We start from the raw sequence: 19,378 nt of genomic DNA, 5'->3' as shown, positions 1-19,378 counted from the left end.
CCCAGGTGATTTTCTTGAATTCCATCAGAGTAAATAAACTGTTTTTAGTGTTGGAATTGTGAAGATGAGATTGCTGAATTTTTATGATGGTATGTATAGATGAAAACTGAGCAAGATTACTATAGGTTTACCTTCTAGCTGAACAAAATATTTTCATTCATTATCACAAAATTCGAGGTGCAAATTGTACATTTCAATACTTGAACTTATGCTCAGAGTATTTTTCCATTACTTGTGTAAGCCAAGGTTTTGGGTAGGTTTAATGTTTTCTATCTAGGTACTAGGCTTCAACAGTCTGTATCAACCAAAGTGGTTGCCTTTTGCATTCACAATAGACCCCTGGTGAGATAAATTTCCACATAATATTGCATATTTAATCACTGATGAGAAGAGGTATAATATCAAAATTATGTTCATTGCCAATTTACTTCAGCTGCCCCTTACATAGAGACAGTGTATTTATTTTAGTCACATCAACTCGGAATCATAAATTTACATTACCTAGTTCACAGGCTGTGTCCTTGACTAACTGAACTGAGTGTCTGATTTGAAAGATTCTCCAAACTGGGTTCCTTGTGGACCCAAGAATATTATCTTATTATTGCTGTTTTACACTGGATTTGTCTCTACATTAATTAAAGTTCTGGTTATGCTGATTAACTTGAGAATTTTGTAACACTTATTTTTACCATTTTGGTTCACTTCTAAATAACATTACTCAGTTGTGAACAATTCTGAGTTAAGATCTTGTACATCAATACATATGTATACGCCTGACCATGTTGTACCTGCCTTCCTGATTCAGAATTTGTGTGTGTGCTGGAATTGATAGTGCTATAATTATTAGTGCTGTTACACAATTTTAAATCAATTAAGGTAATTCTTTGAATGTTACTCAGTGTAGTTTTGTTCTTTCTTGCACAGGAAATTGCTGAACAAGCCCAGAGGACAGCAGATTCAATGCAGGCAGACGAAATGGGTGTGAATGCTGAAATTATAGCTTTACAACAACAAATTCTTTCTCTTACAGAAGCACTGGCAAAACAAAAAGAAGAATCAGGAAAGCTACAGTCAGAATTAAGTAAACTTAAAAGTACCATGTCAATTGTAGAAATTACACAGAAGGAAGAATCTCATAAGTCTGTATCAGCAATATCCCTAACAAGTCTTACAAGTTCAGATATGAGAGGTATGCTAATACAGGCACGCAGTGCATTATCAGTTGTAATGATGGAACTGGAAGATTCAGCAAAAAATATGGAAATTTTAGCAAAAAAGAACGAAATCCTAATGGCAGAAAATGAGCAACTTAAACAAGAGCTCGAAACTCTTCAAGGAGGAGTCAGGTTAACATTAACAGGCGTTGAAGTAGGTCATGACAGATCAGGAAAAGAAGAACTGTTACTTAAAAAGGAAGAAAAGAGAATTAAGGATGTAGAGGATTATTCATCTGATCAAGACCCACTAAAACAAAAGGTGAGGAATAAATGAGTAGCCTTTATAATAAGATTTATTTTGCTGTGTACAGTGTAAATATGTTATAATTTGGGTTAATAATCCATTCCCTTAAGTATCACTTATTACACATTTTCACTTTGTTAAAATTTATTGTGGCTTCATTTGTCTACTGATCAATTTCAAATCATTTTCAGCAATAATTCATAAAAATATTACTAATTATGCTCTTTGCTTGCTGATAATAGCTTAAATATTAACATCCATTTAAATTATCAGTTCATCTGATCAGATACTTCTCTGCCTTACATACAGTTTTGGGAATACAAACTTGTCTTTACTAACAAAATCTCATTTCTGTTGTCTATATTTTATGCAAAATTAAATTCTGTTTCAGCTTAACAATCAGGAAGAATTTTTGAGAATGAATTTGCAAAAGTGTATGTTTGTTCACTTCTCTTATATATCTTGATCTGTAGCTTGTAAAATATATGTCACTACATATCTACACAATCATAGATAAATAAATTCATCATCCCCTCCATTATACATCTGCATGTTAATTACTAAAGCACACACATTCTTCCAGTTTCATGTTATGTATAAGGTATAGCTACGTTTTACACAACTTGAAAAGTATGTTATAGTTACAGAGCTACGCTATTCTTATTTACTAGCAATTAGTCATAACAGACACAACAAAAAATTGCACACAATTATAGCTTTTGGCCATTAAGGCCTTTGTCAGCAGTAGACACACATACTCATATCCACACACACACACTCATACAAATGCAACTTACACACACAACTGCATTCTCAGATAACTGAAACCGCACTGTGAGCAGCAGCACCAGTGCATGATGAGAGTGGTGACTGGGCGGTGGTAAAGAGGAGGCTGTGGCAGGGAGGGGGAGGGGGAGGGATAGTATGGCGGGGGTGGTGGACAATGAAGTGCTGTAGTTTAGACGGAGGGCAGGAGAGAAGGTGGGGAGGGGGGCTAAGTAGTGGAAAGGAGAGAAATAAAAAGAAATTAAGAGACTAGTTGTGATGATGAAGGTGAAATTACAGCTGTGTAGTGCTGGAATGGGAACAGGGAGGGGGCTGGATGTGTGAGGACAGTGACTAATGAAGGTTGAGGCCAGGAGGGTTACGGAAATGGAGGATGTATTGCAGGGAAAGTTCCCACCTACGCAATTCAGAAAAGCTGGTGTTGGTGGGAAGGATCCATATGGCACAGGCTGTGAAGCCGTCATTGAGATGAGTGGTATGTTTGGCAGTGTGCTCAGCAACAGGGTAGTCCACTTGCTTTTTGGCCACAGTATGTCGGTGGCCATTCATGTGGACAGACAGCTAGTTTTTTGTCATGTCTACATAGAATGCAGCACAGTGGTTGCTGCTTAGCTTGTAAATCACCTGACTGGTTTCAGAGGTAGCCCTGCCTTTGATGGGATAGGTGATGTTAGTGACTGGACTGGAGTAGGTGGTGGTAGGAGAATGTCTGTGACAGGTCTTGCATCTAGGTCTATTACAAGTGTATGAGCCATGAGGTAAGGGATTAGGAGCACGGGTTGTGTAAGGATGGATGAGTATATTTTGAAGGTTCAGTGGATGGCAGAATACCACTGTAGGAGGGGTGGGAACGATAGTGGGCAGGAAATTTCTCATTTCAGGGCATGACAGGAGGTAATCAAAACCCTGGGGGGAGTGTAATTCAGTTGCTCCAGTCCCAGACAGTACTGAGTTACGAGGGGAATGCTCCTCTGTGGCCCTACTGTGGGACTTTGGAAGGTGGTTGGAGACTGGAAAGATAAGGCACAGGAGATTTGTTTTAGTACAAGGTTGGGAGGATAATTACAGTCAGTGAAGGCGTCAGTGAGACCCTCAGTATATTTTTAGAGGGACTGCTCGTCATGGCACATGTGACAACCATGGATGGCTAGGCTGTACAGAAGTGACTTTTTGGTATGGAATGGGTGGCAGCTGTCGAAGTGGAGGTATTGCTGGTGGTTAGAAGGTTCAACATGGATGGAGGTACTGATGTCGCCATCTCTGAGATGTAAGTCAACATCTAGGAAGGTGGCTTGTTGGATTGAGTAGAACCAGGTGAAACAGATTGGGTGGGGGGGGGGGGGGGAGGGGGGATCTGGAGGAATGTGAATAAGGTGTCCTCACCTTCAATCCAGACAGCAAAGATGTCATCAATGAATCTGAACCAGATGAGGATTTTAGGGTTCTAGGTTTTTAGGAAGGTTTCCTCTAGATGGCCCATGAATAGGTTGGCATAGGACAATGCCATGTGGGTGACCATAGCCATATCCTGTTGCTGAACATGCTGCCAAACATGATATCCCTCATTTCAATGACTGCTTCATAGCCTGAACCATATGGATCCTTACCACCAACACCAGCTTTTCTGAACTGCGCAGGTGGGATCTTTCCCTGCAATACATCCTATGTTCCTGTAACCCTCATGGCCTCAACCTTCATTAGTCTCCATCCTCACCCATCCAGCCCCCTCCCTGTTACCATTCCAGCACTACAGAGCCGTCATTTCACTGCCATGCCCAGTCTTTTAATTTCTTTTATTTCTCTCCTTTCTGCTACTTATCCCCCTCCCCTCCCCACCTTCTCTTCTGTCCTCTGTCTAAACTGCAGCACTTCACTGTCCGCCACCCCCACCATACTATCCCTTCCCCTCCCTGCACAGCATCCTCCTTACCCCCATCCAGTCACCAGTCCCATCATGCACTGGTGTTGCTGCTCACAGTGTGGTTTCAGTTATCTGAGACTGCAGACGAGTGTGCATGTTGCGTTTGTGTGAGTGTGTGTGTGTGGGGGGGGGGGGGGGGGGGGGGGGGAGAGGGTTGGTGTGAATGTGTGTCTATTGCTGACAAACACCTTAATGGCCAAAAACTATAATTTTGTGAAACTCTTTGTCGTGCCTATCATGACTCAGCATCTCCACCATATGGTGAGTGGCAACTTTCCTTCTCTAATATTGTTACATCCCATCCTAGATTTTCCATTATTTGATTGCTCCTAGCAATTAGAGTTTTCTCCTTAATTGTACATGTCACTCAGGTTACCTTTGAAGGCATTTTTCCATTGAATAATATGACATTTTAAACCATCTCTCAGGTTCAACTTGAAATTTAGTTGTAGTCGTGATTTTTACTGATTGTGGCCATTTATTGTACATCTTCAGACTTGAGTGCTCGTGGCTATTATGTTTAACTGACAGTCTTGAACATAATATGCCTATCATGCAGTTGTTTCTGGTACTGTGCATAGGTACAATCATTAACAGAGTAAATTTCTGTGTATTTTCTTCAATGTAAGTTAAGCAGACCTACATATAAAGACTTGGGAGTGTCTTGATATTAAAGTGACTGACATGTTTATAACAGGATCCTCTACAACCCAATCCTGGAATTCAACTTTTTTTTTCTGCCATCTGAAAACACAGTTTGCAGCTAATCAGTAATTTTTGTGACAGAATACATTAGTTTACATAGTAGGAAAGTCAGATATTATATATACTCGTCCCATGGGAGTCCTTTGTATATTGTGAAGCCCAACAGTTTGACACTTCGATTCTCTTCTTGTATTTTCTTTAGATTAAAATATGTGTCATGTGTTTTTGTTTTATTTATAAACAGCTGTTTAGCTTTAAGCCATTTACTACATTTTCAAATGATTCTTTATTTTTGTCTATAACTATGTGAATATTCTCACCAGATGAGATTGTAATCATATTATCAGCTTACAGAACATTTTTGCAAGCTGTATAGTTTGAGAAATCATTAACAAAGGCAATAAAAAGGAACTGCCCAAGAAGAGAGCCTTGTGGGATTCCTCTCTTGGTTTTCAATTGTTTTGACCTCTCATTGTTGACATGCACTAATTATCACCTGTTCCTTAGGTATGATTTAACTAAATTTCACTATTGTTAACAGATATTGACCTTATTATTGTCTCTGTGTACCACTCACCAGATGGTAATTTTGAAAACTTTATTGCACAAATGGAAACCTGCTTGTCCCACCTAACATGTCTTAAATCTAAAATTGCACTGTGTGGAGATTTCAACATACATATAGGTGATGGAAGCACTAAAGAGAGAAGCTTCATGACTGTGATAAATAGCTATGGGCTGTTGTTGCAAACCAACTGCCAACAAGAGGTGATGCCTGCCTAGACACAGTTATCACTAACCTCAATATCTGGGACTATAATATCAGTGTTGTTGAACCAATGATTGCTGACCATAGTGCATTAGTAATGGAAATAAGTATGAAATGCTCGAGTCAACTGCAACCAAGCTCATGGCACACCAGTCACACATTTACTAAAAGGATCATAAAAGAAGAAAGACTAAATGATGTTAAAATAGCCCTGTCAACTGTAAACTGGCAGCAAAAAATTGCAGGAATGGCGGCCAGTGCCTCATTTGAACGTCTGTTTCAATCATTAAAAGCTAAATTTGATGATTTATTTCCAGAAATCCACTTGAAGTATAATACAGGCAAAGCTAAAGGAAGGGACAAACCTGCTACAGGGAAGATGTGGTATACCCCTGAGCTAAACAAATTAAAATGCATTGTGCTAATTTTCAGGGATGGTATGAAAGCAGCTAGAGATCTCCCATCTAGAGACCTGCTTCAGTGTAACTATGTAAGAGCCAAACGAATTTCCAGAAAGCAAGTGGAGGAGGCAAAAAAGAGATACAATGAGAGGTTCATTAAAGAGGCTCACAATCCATGCAAAGCAGCTTGGAATCTGGTAAACGAGTGCAGAAAAAAGCCCACCTCAGCCTTAAATTCCGGTAGCCCTGATGCCTTCAATCCGTACTTTGTTAGGATATTGAAAGATACTACTAATGAAATACTTGACTTGGGATTAGTTCCACAAGTCACATGAGAAACATAACCAATAGCACTTTTGAAAACTGGAAGGAAGTGCAACCTAAGGATATTGTAAAAATAGTTAAGTTATACAAGAACTCAGAGAGCAAAGATATCTATCTTGCTCAACCATTATCTATAGCAATTAACAAATGCTTATCCTCTGGTGTCTTCCCAAAATTTCTTAAACTAGCATGGACAGTACCAATCTACAAAAAAGGTGACACATGTGAAGTGTCCAGCTACAGACCAATTTCTATCATTCCTATTCTAGCTAAACTTATGGAGTCTGTTATGAAACTCCAGTTACAGAATTATTTTGAAGTAAATAAGCTCTTCCAGGACACACAGCATGGTTTTTGCGATGGAAAGTCAATGTTTATGGCAGCACTGGACTTAGCCAGAAAAATAAGGCAAGGATTTGAAGACAGAGAAAGTGTGGCACTGACACTCTGTGATCTTAGCAAGGCATTTTACTGCATTTCCCACAAGATACTGGACAATAAATTGAAGTGTTATGATGTTGGAGGTGTTGTTCTGTCAACTTTTCAGTCTTAATCTGGAAAACTGGAGACAAGTGGTACCAATTCATGGAGCACCATCACAAGAACAAAAGGTGGAACATGGAGTACCCTAAGGGTTCATCATAGGGCCTCTCCTGTTCCAAATTTATGTCAATGATATGGGTTATAACAACAATAAGTTACAGTTTGCTGATAACACCACCCTTTTTGCCAAAGGAAGAACTGCTGCAGAATCATTCCAAGAAACAGATGTACTCTTCCAAAACATTAAAGAATGGTTCATCAAAAATAAAATGAAAATGAATGAAGAAAAAACAACATCTGATATGCACCCTTAACAACATTGGATGCCATGATAATATGGTGCCTGTCAAACTGTTGGGATTCATGATAGGAAACTAAAAATGAACAAACACACAGTGTATGTGTGCTCCAAGCTCTCCCATGTAGTATACCATCTGAGGAGGTTAAAAGGTGTATTGAGTGACCAATATCTCATAACAGTATATTATGCCCTATTCCATAGCCACGTCAATTATGTCCTACTGTTATGGGGACATTCTGCACGTTGTAAGGATGTGCTAATTCTACAGAAATGAGCTCTCAGAATAATCACATCTAGTAAAAGACAGGAGCACTGCAGGCCTATATTCAAGCAGTTAGGAATTATGACAGTCTTCAGCCAGTATGTGTTTTTATGTCTCATCAGCGTGAAAGAAAACAAAGGATTCTTCAGCATGTGGCAAGATATACACAATCACAATACCCTTAACAAGAGAGGAGCATTGAAACACCCAGGTGTCGACTGACAGGAATGCAAGACAGCTTTCCAGTGGTTGCCCTAGAGATTTTCAACTCACTGCGTTAAGAAGTGCAATCCCTGCCGCAAGGAACATTAGGAAGGAGAGTAGCACAGGACCTGAAAGAACGCCTATAGCACTCCATTGGGGTGGATTCTTTAATAGTGACCAAAGTGAATGGACAAACAAATATTGTTTCTATTAAGTATAAATGTCTTAATTTTGTGAATATTTTTTAAAATGTGTATGTGTCATTAATCTTGATGCAATCTGTCCAGTCATGGCTGTTATACGACACAGCTCTAGTAATAAAGTAATAGTAATAAATTTAGTGGTTTGTCCATAAAACTGTAGTATTCATGGTTTTTTGCAATAGTCTCAAGTGGCACAGAATCAGAAGCTTAACTTAAGTCTGTAAAGGTAGCAGAGATGATCAGTTTCCTTTCATAACCATCAAGAATTGCAGTCAGAGGACATTGAATAGCTTTTATGGCTGACTGGCTTGATCTGAATCTAAACTGGTTTTCACTGAGTAATTCATTATTCTCAGAATACTTGTATCTGTGTATGTATGCAGCTCTCTATGATTTTAGATATTATAGAGACCATTGATACTTGCCTATATTTGTCTGGTATGGCTGTGTTACCCTGTTTGTGTTTTGGAAGTGTACCTGTAATTTTAACACACTCAAGAAAAGTGCTGTAATCAAGAATTTTGTTTACAAGATACGCATAGGCTTTCTGTTTTCCTAGATGGTAGATTTGGAGCATAGTCGCTGAACACTTTGTAGTGCTCTGTTCTGGGGCTGTGCAACTTCTTTACAGCATTGGTAATATCCGTAGCAGTAATTCTTCTCCTAGTGAATTCTTCATGTAGTTTACCTTTGACAGCAAAAGAAAGAAGATTGGCATCAGATGCGTTATCACTTTGTGATACAAGAGTGTTGCAGAGTTTACAAAATATTCATTGAGGGTGGTACAGTTAACTGGAATACTGATTTCTTTCAATCCCATGTTTATTTCACTTTTCACTACACTGCAAGCTACTTAATTATTAGAATTTAAGACATACCTTTTATTTCCTTTGATTTTTGCTGTGCTAAATCAGACCTGTAGATTTTTTTAAGGTTATACAGTTGGTCTCGTTGTCATAACTGTCAGTATTTCTGCCCTTCAGCATGAGTAAAACTATCCTGATTTTACTGAGTTGTGGTGTGTACCACATGTATGTATGTTGTGGTTATTATTGATAGTATTGCATTTTTTAGTAACAAGGGTGAAGTTGTTGTCTAGTGCATGTCTTATGATGGAAATGAATGTGGAAAAGAATTCATTAATATCTTCCTTTGTGGTTAACACAACGGACCATGTTATTTGTCTCAATTCATTTATCATTCTTTTGATATTCTTTATCATTGACAACTCTGTAGTCATTTGATGTCTGGGAATTATCAGTGGGCTGGTTTCCACTTTGAACAATATGCCATCATGGCCAGACTTTCCAAATCTGATGATATCTACTAACATTGCTAATCATGTTGTCAGGGCATGCAGCCATCCTAGTTGGTTTATCATTTAAGTAGTAAAATTTCATTGATTGTAATATATGTAGTAAACAAATCACGTTTTTTCTCTTTACTCTTCTGTCTAGGTTAATAAATCCTGTGATAGAAATTTTATAATGTTTATATTTAGCAGTCTTCCAAATTAAAGCAGAGAGTTTTTCTGCAAATTTTTCTTTGTTAGAAGTTGGTGTTTGGTATACAGATGCAGTAATGAGTTTCTGAGCATGTTGTGCCACAGCAGATGCTTCAAAAACACCTGATACACATAGGCTGCTGAGATCTATCTTTGAATGTTCCAAATTTTTATTGTTATTGAAAGAGATGGACACTCCACCATAGGCAATGTTGAGCTACAGTAACTACTTGCCATGGGTAACAAAAAATGGTTCAAATGGCTCTGAGCAACAATGGACTTAACAGCTGAGGCCATCAGTCCCCTAGAACCGATCGGCCACTGCAGCTGGCCCCATGAGTAACTGGAGTTCAGCAACATTCTTCTTAAGGATTTCACATTTATGTGTACCAAAATTAGTTCATTTTTGCTGTGGGGAGGTACAGTGTTTGTACTATGCCTATTTTCTTTATGTTTAGTGCTTCTTATGTACTGTGTTCTGAAGCTCTTTGCTTTCCTTGATCTGGTTCTGATGATTATGAATTGTCACCTGACTTGCTAGAGCTAGGTAATTTGCTATGCACTGCATTACATTTTTTTGGGGTCAACAAAGTCTTGCCCAGCCCATTTAGGTTCTGACCATGTCTTAATGGCAAACTGCTGGGCAATTAAAATTATTCATAGATGGATGATTATAAGTAATATCCTTAATATCAATAAGTGTTACATTCTTAAACTGTTTGCAGTCTTATATAACTGACACACGAGAAGCGTAGGACATATTTTGTGATGGGCTCAAAAGACAAATTTTGAAATGAAATACAGGAGTTTCAGAAATAAGTCTGATACGTTCATTACATTGGTTGCTGCAGATCAATAAACATCAGATATGTAATTTCAGCTGAACAAATATATTCCTCCTGTGTTAACAACAGTTTTCACCTGACCTCATGAAAATTATGTTAATTTTCTTGAGTTAGTTATAACACATTAAAAGCTTTTGCATTATTTTACTTACTGGTGCTATAAATATTTTGATTCAACAGTTGTAGACCACTTTAAACAAAGAAATACTTTATGAAAAATTTCTGATTCATCAAAGAATATGCCCTCTAAATGAACAATGGAATGTTTTATAGGAGAGGAGAGCAATTATTACAATATTTTAGTATAACATTGCCTAATGCTTTTTTATTTATTTATTTATTTATTTATTTATTTATTTATTAATCCATGGAACAATAAATATTGTATGGATGTTGTCAGTTTATAATACATGAGCACACATTTACATTTGAAATGAAACAGATTTCTCATATTTTGTGTAGTTTTTGTAACTAGTCATACACACATTTATAATTACATCATACTTTGATGATAATGTAATATGTTGCTAATAATCTACATCTATGTTAAGTATTCCTTTAGAGTATAACAACTTTTACTTACTACGAAGATTTTAAGCTTTTGTCTGAAAGTGAGGGGCTCATTTATTTCTTTAATTTCCTGTGGTAATTTGTTATACAGTTTTATCCCATTATAAAATATACTTTTTTGCATCTTTGTCTTGTTCTTTCTATCTAGATGGAGGTGGTGACAAGCTCTTGTTTCATGGTCATGTATTAGGCTGTTTGTGTTATACATATTGAGATTTTTCTTAATGAAAATTATGTTCCGAAAGATATACTCACAAGAATCAGTTAGAATGTCTAGCTTTCTAAATAATTATAGACAGTGGGCACTGTTGTTGCTGTTTGTTATTATCCTTATGGCTCTTTTTTGTACTTTGAACACAGTTTGTATGTTACTGGCACTTGTTCCCCAAAACATGATCCCATAGCTATCCGTAATACGTTATTTTAAGAGACGTATTATTGCATACCGGTGCAAGGATTCTAAGAGCATAGCAAGCTGTGGATAATTTCTTTGCCAAAATGTTGACATGGTTTGTCCATTTCAATTGGCTGTCTACATTCATCCCTAAGAATTTGGTACTTGTTACACATTCTAATTCATTATTATTGACTTTTATTCTAGTGGCATTGTGTTTTTTGTTCAACTGGAAGTTAATATAGTTAGTTTTCTTTACATTTAGAGTTACTTTATTTTTAATGACCAATTGTGGCCATCACTGAGAGCCTCGTTTGCTCTTTCTGAGAGTTGTGTAGGATTTTCACCTGTTATTACTATGTTGCTGTTATCAGCAAAAAGTATTTTTTCTCCATGTCTGATACTTTGTGGGAAGTCGTTAATGTATGTAAGAAACAATATTGGGCCAAATACACTTCCCTGTGGGACGCCTATATTCACATGTTCTGGGTCAGACAGGTGTTTTACAAGGGAACTATTTGAAACTTGTGATATCTCAACTCGTTGAACTCTGTTTTCCAAGTATGATTTGAACCACTTCTTTGTCACACCTCTTATTCCTATTTGTCCTGATTTATGAAGTAAGATTTTGTGGTCAACTGTATCAAAGGCCTTTGACAAGTCTAAAAATATATCACTTACATTTTCACCTTTGTCCAGTGCTTCTAAAATAAAATTCGTCATTGGAAAGAAGGTTATATTTATTCAGGTAATTTAGCAGTCTCTTTTTGACTAGTATTTCTGGTATTTTATAAATGATAGACAGTATCGAAATTGGACTGTAGTTCTCTACATTTTCCACATCTCCGTTTTTAAGGATAGGTATAACTTTTGTTTGTTTTAGGTACTCCATAAAGTATCCAAATTGGAAAGAGTCATTAATTATGTCTGTTAATTGGCCCTTTATGGAGTCTGAGACTGGGATTTCATCAAGTTCTACTGAAGTTTTATTTTTTAGTTAGTGTACTACTAGTGCCACTTCCCTTTCTGTAGTTGCCAAGAGCACCATTCAGTCAGTTCGTTGGCTGGTTCTGAGTAGGTAAATCATATGTAACTGGAAATTTCTGCTGTAATTTTTTTGCAATACTACTGAAATATGAGTTTACAAAACCAGCTAATTTTTTAGGGTTACCTACTGGTACATGTTTATTTTTAATATGTGAATTGAGGTCCTTTTTAGCAGAGTTAGATGTTTCCTGTTTGACAATGTTCTAGGCTGCTTTGCTCTTGTTTTCAGCTTGAAGTAATATTTTGTTGTTTGAAAGTTTTTTTGAGGCTAGCAGCACTTTTCTGTATATTTTCCTGTACTTTTTGTAGAACTGCATAACTTCTGGGTTAGAGTGATTATGTTTTATGAAGTTGAGATATCTAAGAGTTTCTGAGGATTTTTTGATATCTGTAGTCACCCACTGATTTCTCTTTGTAGTTTTAATTTGATAAAGAGTTTTGGGAAACATCTCTTAAAATCTGAGTTTAAAAATTGACACGAACTTGATAAATTTCTGATTTGCATTAGTTTCTGCATATACTTCCCCCCAATCTTCATATTCTAGCTGGAATTTAAACTCATACAGAGCTGATATGGAAAACATTCTTTTGTATGTACACAGTTTAGGAGGAGTTTCTACATGAAAGTTAATTTTTAAGATCTGGCAGAGGTGGTCTGATAGGCCCAGGTTTTGGACAACAATATGACATTTTTTTACTATCAGTATCTGTAGCTACATGATCTATAATTGAAGAAGATTCTTTTGTTATTCTAGTTGGACAATTAACAAGGGAGGATATTCCATAACAGCTTAGAATATTCACATATATGTTGCTAGCCTTATCAGGCTTCATCATATTGATGTTTAAGTCACCACAGATAATTACATTTGCTTTTGTTCCAGAAACCTTTTCTAAGCTTTGATTCAGTTCTGAGAAGAATATATCAATGTCTCCACTGGGAGAGCGGTACACACAAAATAGGACTAATTTTTTTGCTATGCCAGGTCTTATTATTTCATCAGTGGAAAGTTCAAAATGTTTGTCCTCACCTAGATCTAAAAGATCATATCTAACTTTAAATGACATACCTTTTTTTACATAGATACATGAACCTTCACCATTAATTGAGATTCTGCTATAGTAGCCCAGGTCGTATGAGGCTAATGCAATGTGTTCAATTTCCTTCCCTTTCACCAGTGTTCAGTGATACACAAAATTTGGAAGTTATCGTATCTGAAGGTATCTGCCTTATGTTAGTCTTGTAACTGAGGCCGGGTACCAAAAATCCTGTAGAGTTGTAAGTTTCCTGATTCTTGTGCTTCTTCTGTTTGCTTCTGTTACTGCTGATGATGGTGAAGCTGGTGAAAAGTCTTTCACTGTTGAAGACTGAGGAGGGGCCACTACTGATGAAAGGTCGTTGACTGCTGCAACATCAGGCATTTTTTTTTCTTGTTAATGACGCAGTTGCATAGTGTGTAGCTGCTTCTGCTGAAGCTAGTTGAATCATTTATCTCAGCTGCTTTTGAGGAGAGTGGAGATTCTAGTTGCTGTGTTTGGTGGTGGAAGTGGTATGGTCATGCTATTCTTGTCCTTAACTGCCTTCACTGCATTAAGGATTTCTCGACTTATGAATGATTTTCCGAGTTTATTTCTGTGAAGCTCATGCCTGGTGAAATGACTTCTCTCTGTGGAAGGTACGTCCACATATGTGGCATTTGGGAGACTTAGGCAGATTTTCTCAAATTTCCTATTAGTAACTATCATTTCTTTGTTGACACAGGATTGTTCTATAACATCATGTCTTTGTGGGATAGGCCTACTGGCAATGAAGAAGTTAACATCTGTAATTTTCTTTAATGTACTTCTTAGGGCTCTTGTGGCGAGTGTGCCCTTGTTCCTATAAACATCATTAGCACCACCTATTATTAAACAGTTGCTTCCTGGCTTCAAAGAATGTTCACAGTTTTTTAAAACTTCACATAAAGGGGCACCCGGTTTCGTTATTCCACTAACCTTGAACATAGTTTGCATGTTACACAAAATGTCAGTTAGCCCTTTCCATGATTGTCTGAAAGTATGAAAATATCTTCTTTGTTCTTCTTACCTATATCAGTAGTTATCTTGTTTGGATGATTAGTATGTTCCATGTATTTTCTGGTATTTTCTTTCTTGTTATTACAGGAGTTTGTAGGCCTACTGAAATGATTTGTGGTCGCTGCATTTGATGAAAGTACTTCCTTTCTTTGGCTCTTTTCACATATTTCATATTCATCACACCTGAAAAATTCAAACTTATTTGCTTCTGGGAGATGGAAGTTGTTTTCGTTACGATTAACATGACAAAACTTTTTAGGCCTAATAAAGTTACCATTTTGTTAGTTTACAACCATTTCACTACACTTTGAATGGTCTATCACTTCTTCCAGCTTCTGTACACTATCTATCACGGATTCAAGCTTCTCTACATATAGTTTAGCTAATATAAGATCGTATTTTAATGAAGAAGTCGTGCATTCTTCTTCTCATTCTGTTTGTAAAAACACGATATAACGATAGTTACAGTGCACATTTACACAGTCACAGGTCATGTTTTTTTCTTCTAAGGCATTTAAACATTGATGATGGATCCATTTCTGTGACCACGAACATAATTTAACACCGTATTTCACCTTCTTGCTACATTTTACACACACAGGATTTAAAAACTCGTAATTTTCCATGGATCAGTTTATTAGTATATCTATTCACGCTGCCATCTTGCCTATGCAGTTCAGAAAAGCTGTCTACATTTCACATCAGCAATTAATTATAACAATGGAAAATCTAAGATGGAACGTAAAAATATTATGAAAAGTGTAATTGTTACACACCTTACAGTCAAGATGCTGAGTTGGTTGGGTGGTTGATCTGGGGGAGGGGACCAAACAGGGAGGTCACCAGTTAGATACAGAGTTGCAGGTAGACACAACAAAAAGACTGTGAGAAAGTGAACATTAGGCCAACAAGACCTTCACCGGAAACCATGCACACACACTCACGCATGACCACAGTCTCTGGCTGCTGAAGACAGATTGCAAGCAGCAGCACATGATAGGAGACGCAACTGGGTGGTGCAGGTAAGGAGGAGGCTGGAATAGTGAGTGGAAGGTCTGAGGGATGGAGGACGGTAAAGTGCAGTGTGAGGTGGAGAGATGGAGGGGGGGGGGGGGGGGGTAGGGAGGGGAGAGGAGGGGTAGCAGAAAAGGAGAGAAGTAAAAATTGAGAACAGTGGTGAGGACAATGACTAATGATGGTTGAGGCCAGCAGGGCTACAGGAATATAAGATATATTGCAGGGAGATTCCCACCTATGCAGTTCAGAAAAGCTGATATTGGTGGGAAGGATCTGGATGGCACAGACTGTGAAGCTGTCATGAAAATGAATAATGTCATGTTAAGTGGCACACTCAGCAATGGGGTGGCCCAGCAGTGTTTAAGCTACAGTTTGCCAGTTTCCATTCACGCAAACAGCTTGCTGATTGTCATGCTATCATAGAATGCAGCACAGTGGTTGCAAATTTTACTTGTAGATCATACGATCGGTTTCAGAGCTAGTCCTGCCTTTGATAGAATAACTGATGCTTGTGGCCATACTGTAGCAAATTGTGGTGGGAGTATGTGTGGGGAAAATCTAGCATCTTAGTCTATTACAGGGATAGGAGCCATGAGACAAGGGGTTGGGTGCATAGATTGCATAGGAATGGTCAAGGATATTGTGTAAATTCAATGGGAAGCAGAATAGCACTAGCAGGAGGGATTGGAAGGATAGTGCATAGGACATCCCTCATTTCAGGGCATGATGAGAGGTAGCCAAAACCCTGGCAAGGAATGTGATTCAGTTGCTCCAGTCCTGGGTGGTACTGAGTCACAAGGGGAGTGATCTCTGTGGCTGGACAGTGGGACTTTGGGAGACGGTGGGTGACTGAAGAGATAAGGCACTGAAGATCTGTTTTTGTACTAGTTTGAGAGTGTAATTACAGTCTGTGAAGGCCTCACTGAGAACCTTGCTATATTTTGAGAGGGATTACTCATCACTGCAGAGGCAATGGCCACTTATGGCTAGGCTATAGGAAAGGGACTTCTTGGTGTGAAACAGGAGGCAGCTGTTGAAGTGGAGGTATTGCTGGTGGTTGGTACGTTTGATATGGTCAGAGGTTATGGTGAAACCTTTGAGATGGACGTCAACATTGAGGAAGATGGCTTGTGAAACAAATGGGGAAGAAAGTGTTGAGGTTCTGCACGAATGTGGATAATATGTCCTCACTTTTGATCCAGATCATGAAGATGACATCAATGAATCTGAGGTGAGGGGGTTTGGGAGTATTGGTCTTTACGAAGGATCTCTTTAGATGGCCCCTGAATATGTTGGCATAGAATGGTGCCATTTGAGTGCCCATAACTGTACACTGGATTTGTTTGTGGGTAATGCCTTTAAAGGAGAAGTAATTGCAGCTGAGGATGCAGTTGGTCGTGACAACTAGGAAGGAGCTTATAGGTTTAGAATCTATCAGACATTAGGAAAGATAGTGTGCAACAACCGTAAGGGCATTGTGGATGATGGTGTAAAAGGAGGTGACATCAATAGGTCACCATGTGATAAATGAACAGGAACTGTGGAGAGTCAGTGGAGGAAATGGTAGATATCTTTTGTACTGGGGGTAGGTTGCAGGTAATAAGCTGCAGGTGTTGGTCTAGGAGAGCAGAGGTTCTCCCAGTGGGGGCACAGCAACTGGCTACAATGGGGGTGTCCTAGGTGTTTGGATTTATGGACTTCAGGAAGCATGTAGATGGTAGGGATGCAGGGAGTGATATGGGTGAGGGGAGAGATGGACTCCGAGGAGAGGTTCTGGGGTGTGCGTGAGGATTTGAGGAGGGGCTCGAGATCCTACAGGATTTCTGAAATGGGGTCACTGTGGCAGGGTCTGTAGGTGGATGAATCTGGCAGCTGGTGTAGTCCTTCTGCCAAATAAAGCTTGTGTTCAAAACAACAGTAGTGGAACCTTTGTCAGCAGATCGGGTTGTAAAGTCAGAATCTGTTTTTAGGTGGTGAATTGTGGATTTTCCTGTGGATGTAAGGTTGGTTTGCATGTTGAATGATTTGCAGAATGACAGTGAGACAAGGATCGAGGTTAAGAAATTCTGGGAAGTTAACAGGCTGTGACTGAGAGCAGTGGGGTTGGATCATTGTTGGAAGGATTCAAGCTGTGTTCAATATTGGTCTTTTGTTGAGTCTGATTCGTAAGATTACTGGTGAGAAATTGTTTCCACTTTAGGGACCAGGAGAAGGAGGGAAGATCTTTAACAAGTCCTGTGTGATTGAATTTGGGAGTGGGGCAAAAGGTGAACCTTTGGAAAGGACTGATAATTCTGTGGCACTAAGGCTTTTGAAGGAAAGGTTCATGACTGTGTTTTAGGTCTGTTTAGTTTCTGGATTCTGTATGCTGATGGGAGGAGGTTTTGTGAGTGGGGTAGATATAGTAGGTCTGGGTTTGTCAGCCATGAGGGGATATGGGGGAGGTTTGGAGGTTGTTGCAGAGGTGGTTGACAGTGCTAGTCCAAGGCAGAAGTAGGAAGTGAATAGGATGGAGGGTTTTTTGAGGTGACATTGTGCATGTTGTTCTAGTTCCAGGAGGGCAAGAGAATCAGTGTGTGATATGGGATCCAGGAATTTTGGATTGCATAGCAGAAGAATTTTGTGGATGGAGAGAAGATACTGCAAGGTTTGGGCCTGATTGAGATGGTTTTGCAGGACTATATTGGTGAGTGCTAACAACTGGTGGAATCTGAACAGAGGGAAGTCATTGTAGAAGGTAGGGTGGCAGCTGCTGATGGGAAATTTGATATTAAGGCCATTTGGTGGGACGCCATGAGCAAAACTTAGGAACAATATGTATCACTGAGTTCTGGCTAGGGATAAGGAAACTTGGCTGCATTGATGCAGATTGGAAGGTTCCATGGCGATGGATAAAAATATGTAAAAATACCTAAATAATATAGAAGCATGTCGAAAAAAATTGGCAAAAATACACGCAAACATGTGGGAAAAATCACAAAAAGGATGAAACAGGTGAAGTAAAGGGAAGTAATATGAAATCTGAGGGAGTAGGCCAATAGTGAAGGCCAAAAACCAACCGTGATTGGCGTGAAGATACAATGAGCTCAAACACAGTCATGAGCCTTTCCTCCAAAAGCCTTAACCTTAGCCCACAGAAGTATCAGTGCTTTCCAAATGTCTCACCCTCGAAAATTCTGTCATGCAGGACTTTTTAAAGTCCTTACTTCTGCCCTGCTGCCACTCCCCAACCCAGCCTCCTCCTTACTCTCACCACTCAGTTGCCTCTCCTAAATGCACTGCTGCTTACAGTCTGGTCTCAGCAGCCAGAGTCTGTAGTCATGTGTGTGTGAGTTGTATTTGCATCAGTGTATGTATGTATGTATGTTGTCTATTTCTTACAAAGGCATTGTTAGTGAGAAGCTCACTTTCTGAAAGCCTTTTTTCTGACAATCTGTGACTCAGCATCTCCACTGTAGGGTGAGTAGCAAGTGCTCTTTTCATACTATTGTTTAATTTTGGTGCCTCAGGCTCAGTCACGAAATATATTGTCCTCAGCCTTTTGAGAATGTGCTCTTGATAGACTACTGACTCATTTATCTTAAGCAGAATTTATTACCTGCCTTTCAGTTTGTTTTTCATAAAGGATTTTGTACAGAGATCACAATGCAAGATCTTACAAATGGACAGCTAGTAGAGGTAAATGAGAATTGATATCCTTTTGTTATATTCTGTGACTTTTCAATAGCATTTAATTGCATGAAACACAAATTTCTACTTGCTACATTAAGGTGTTATCATATTATTCAAAGAAGTAGGTCACATTATGAGATTTATCTTAGAATAGAGAAACATAATATTGAATGTGTAAACTCCATTCCATAATTAATGATGCTATTGAAATACTTAAACCAAAATATGTAAAACCAAAAAATGTAATACATTTTCAATAAGCACAGTTGACAGTAATGTAGGTTAAAATGTTCATTTTACTATTATTAACAACTATAGCCTGTGTCATGCGGGATGGCAGTTCCATAGAACAATTGGAAAGCATGGAGGGAAT

At 38.5% G+C, this 19,378-nt stretch overlaps 1 protein-coding gene across 1 annotated transcript in view; it reads left to right on the top strand.

Moving 5' to 3' along the window:
- The window catches only part of LOC126278069 (uncharacterized), a 381,643-nt gene that overhangs the window by 350,382 nt on the left and 11,883 nt on the right, over nucleotides 1–19,378 (top strand). Inside the window, exon 10 of the mRNA XM_049977941.1 lies at nucleotides 925–1,476. Coding sequence (XP_049833898.1) covers nucleotides 925–1,476 — 552 coding nt within the window. The remainder of the gene's footprint in view (nucleotides 1–924; nucleotides 1,477–19,378) is intronic.

This window comes from Schistocerca gregaria, chromosome 1 (assembly GCF_023897955.1).
Source record: "Schistocerca gregaria isolate iqSchGreg1 chromosome 1, iqSchGreg1.2, whole genome shotgun sequence".
Lineage (NCBI taxonomy): Eukaryota > Metazoa > Arthropoda > Insecta > Orthoptera > Acrididae > Schistocerca > Schistocerca gregaria.
This window is presented reverse-complemented; position numbering and strand designations above follow the sequence as displayed.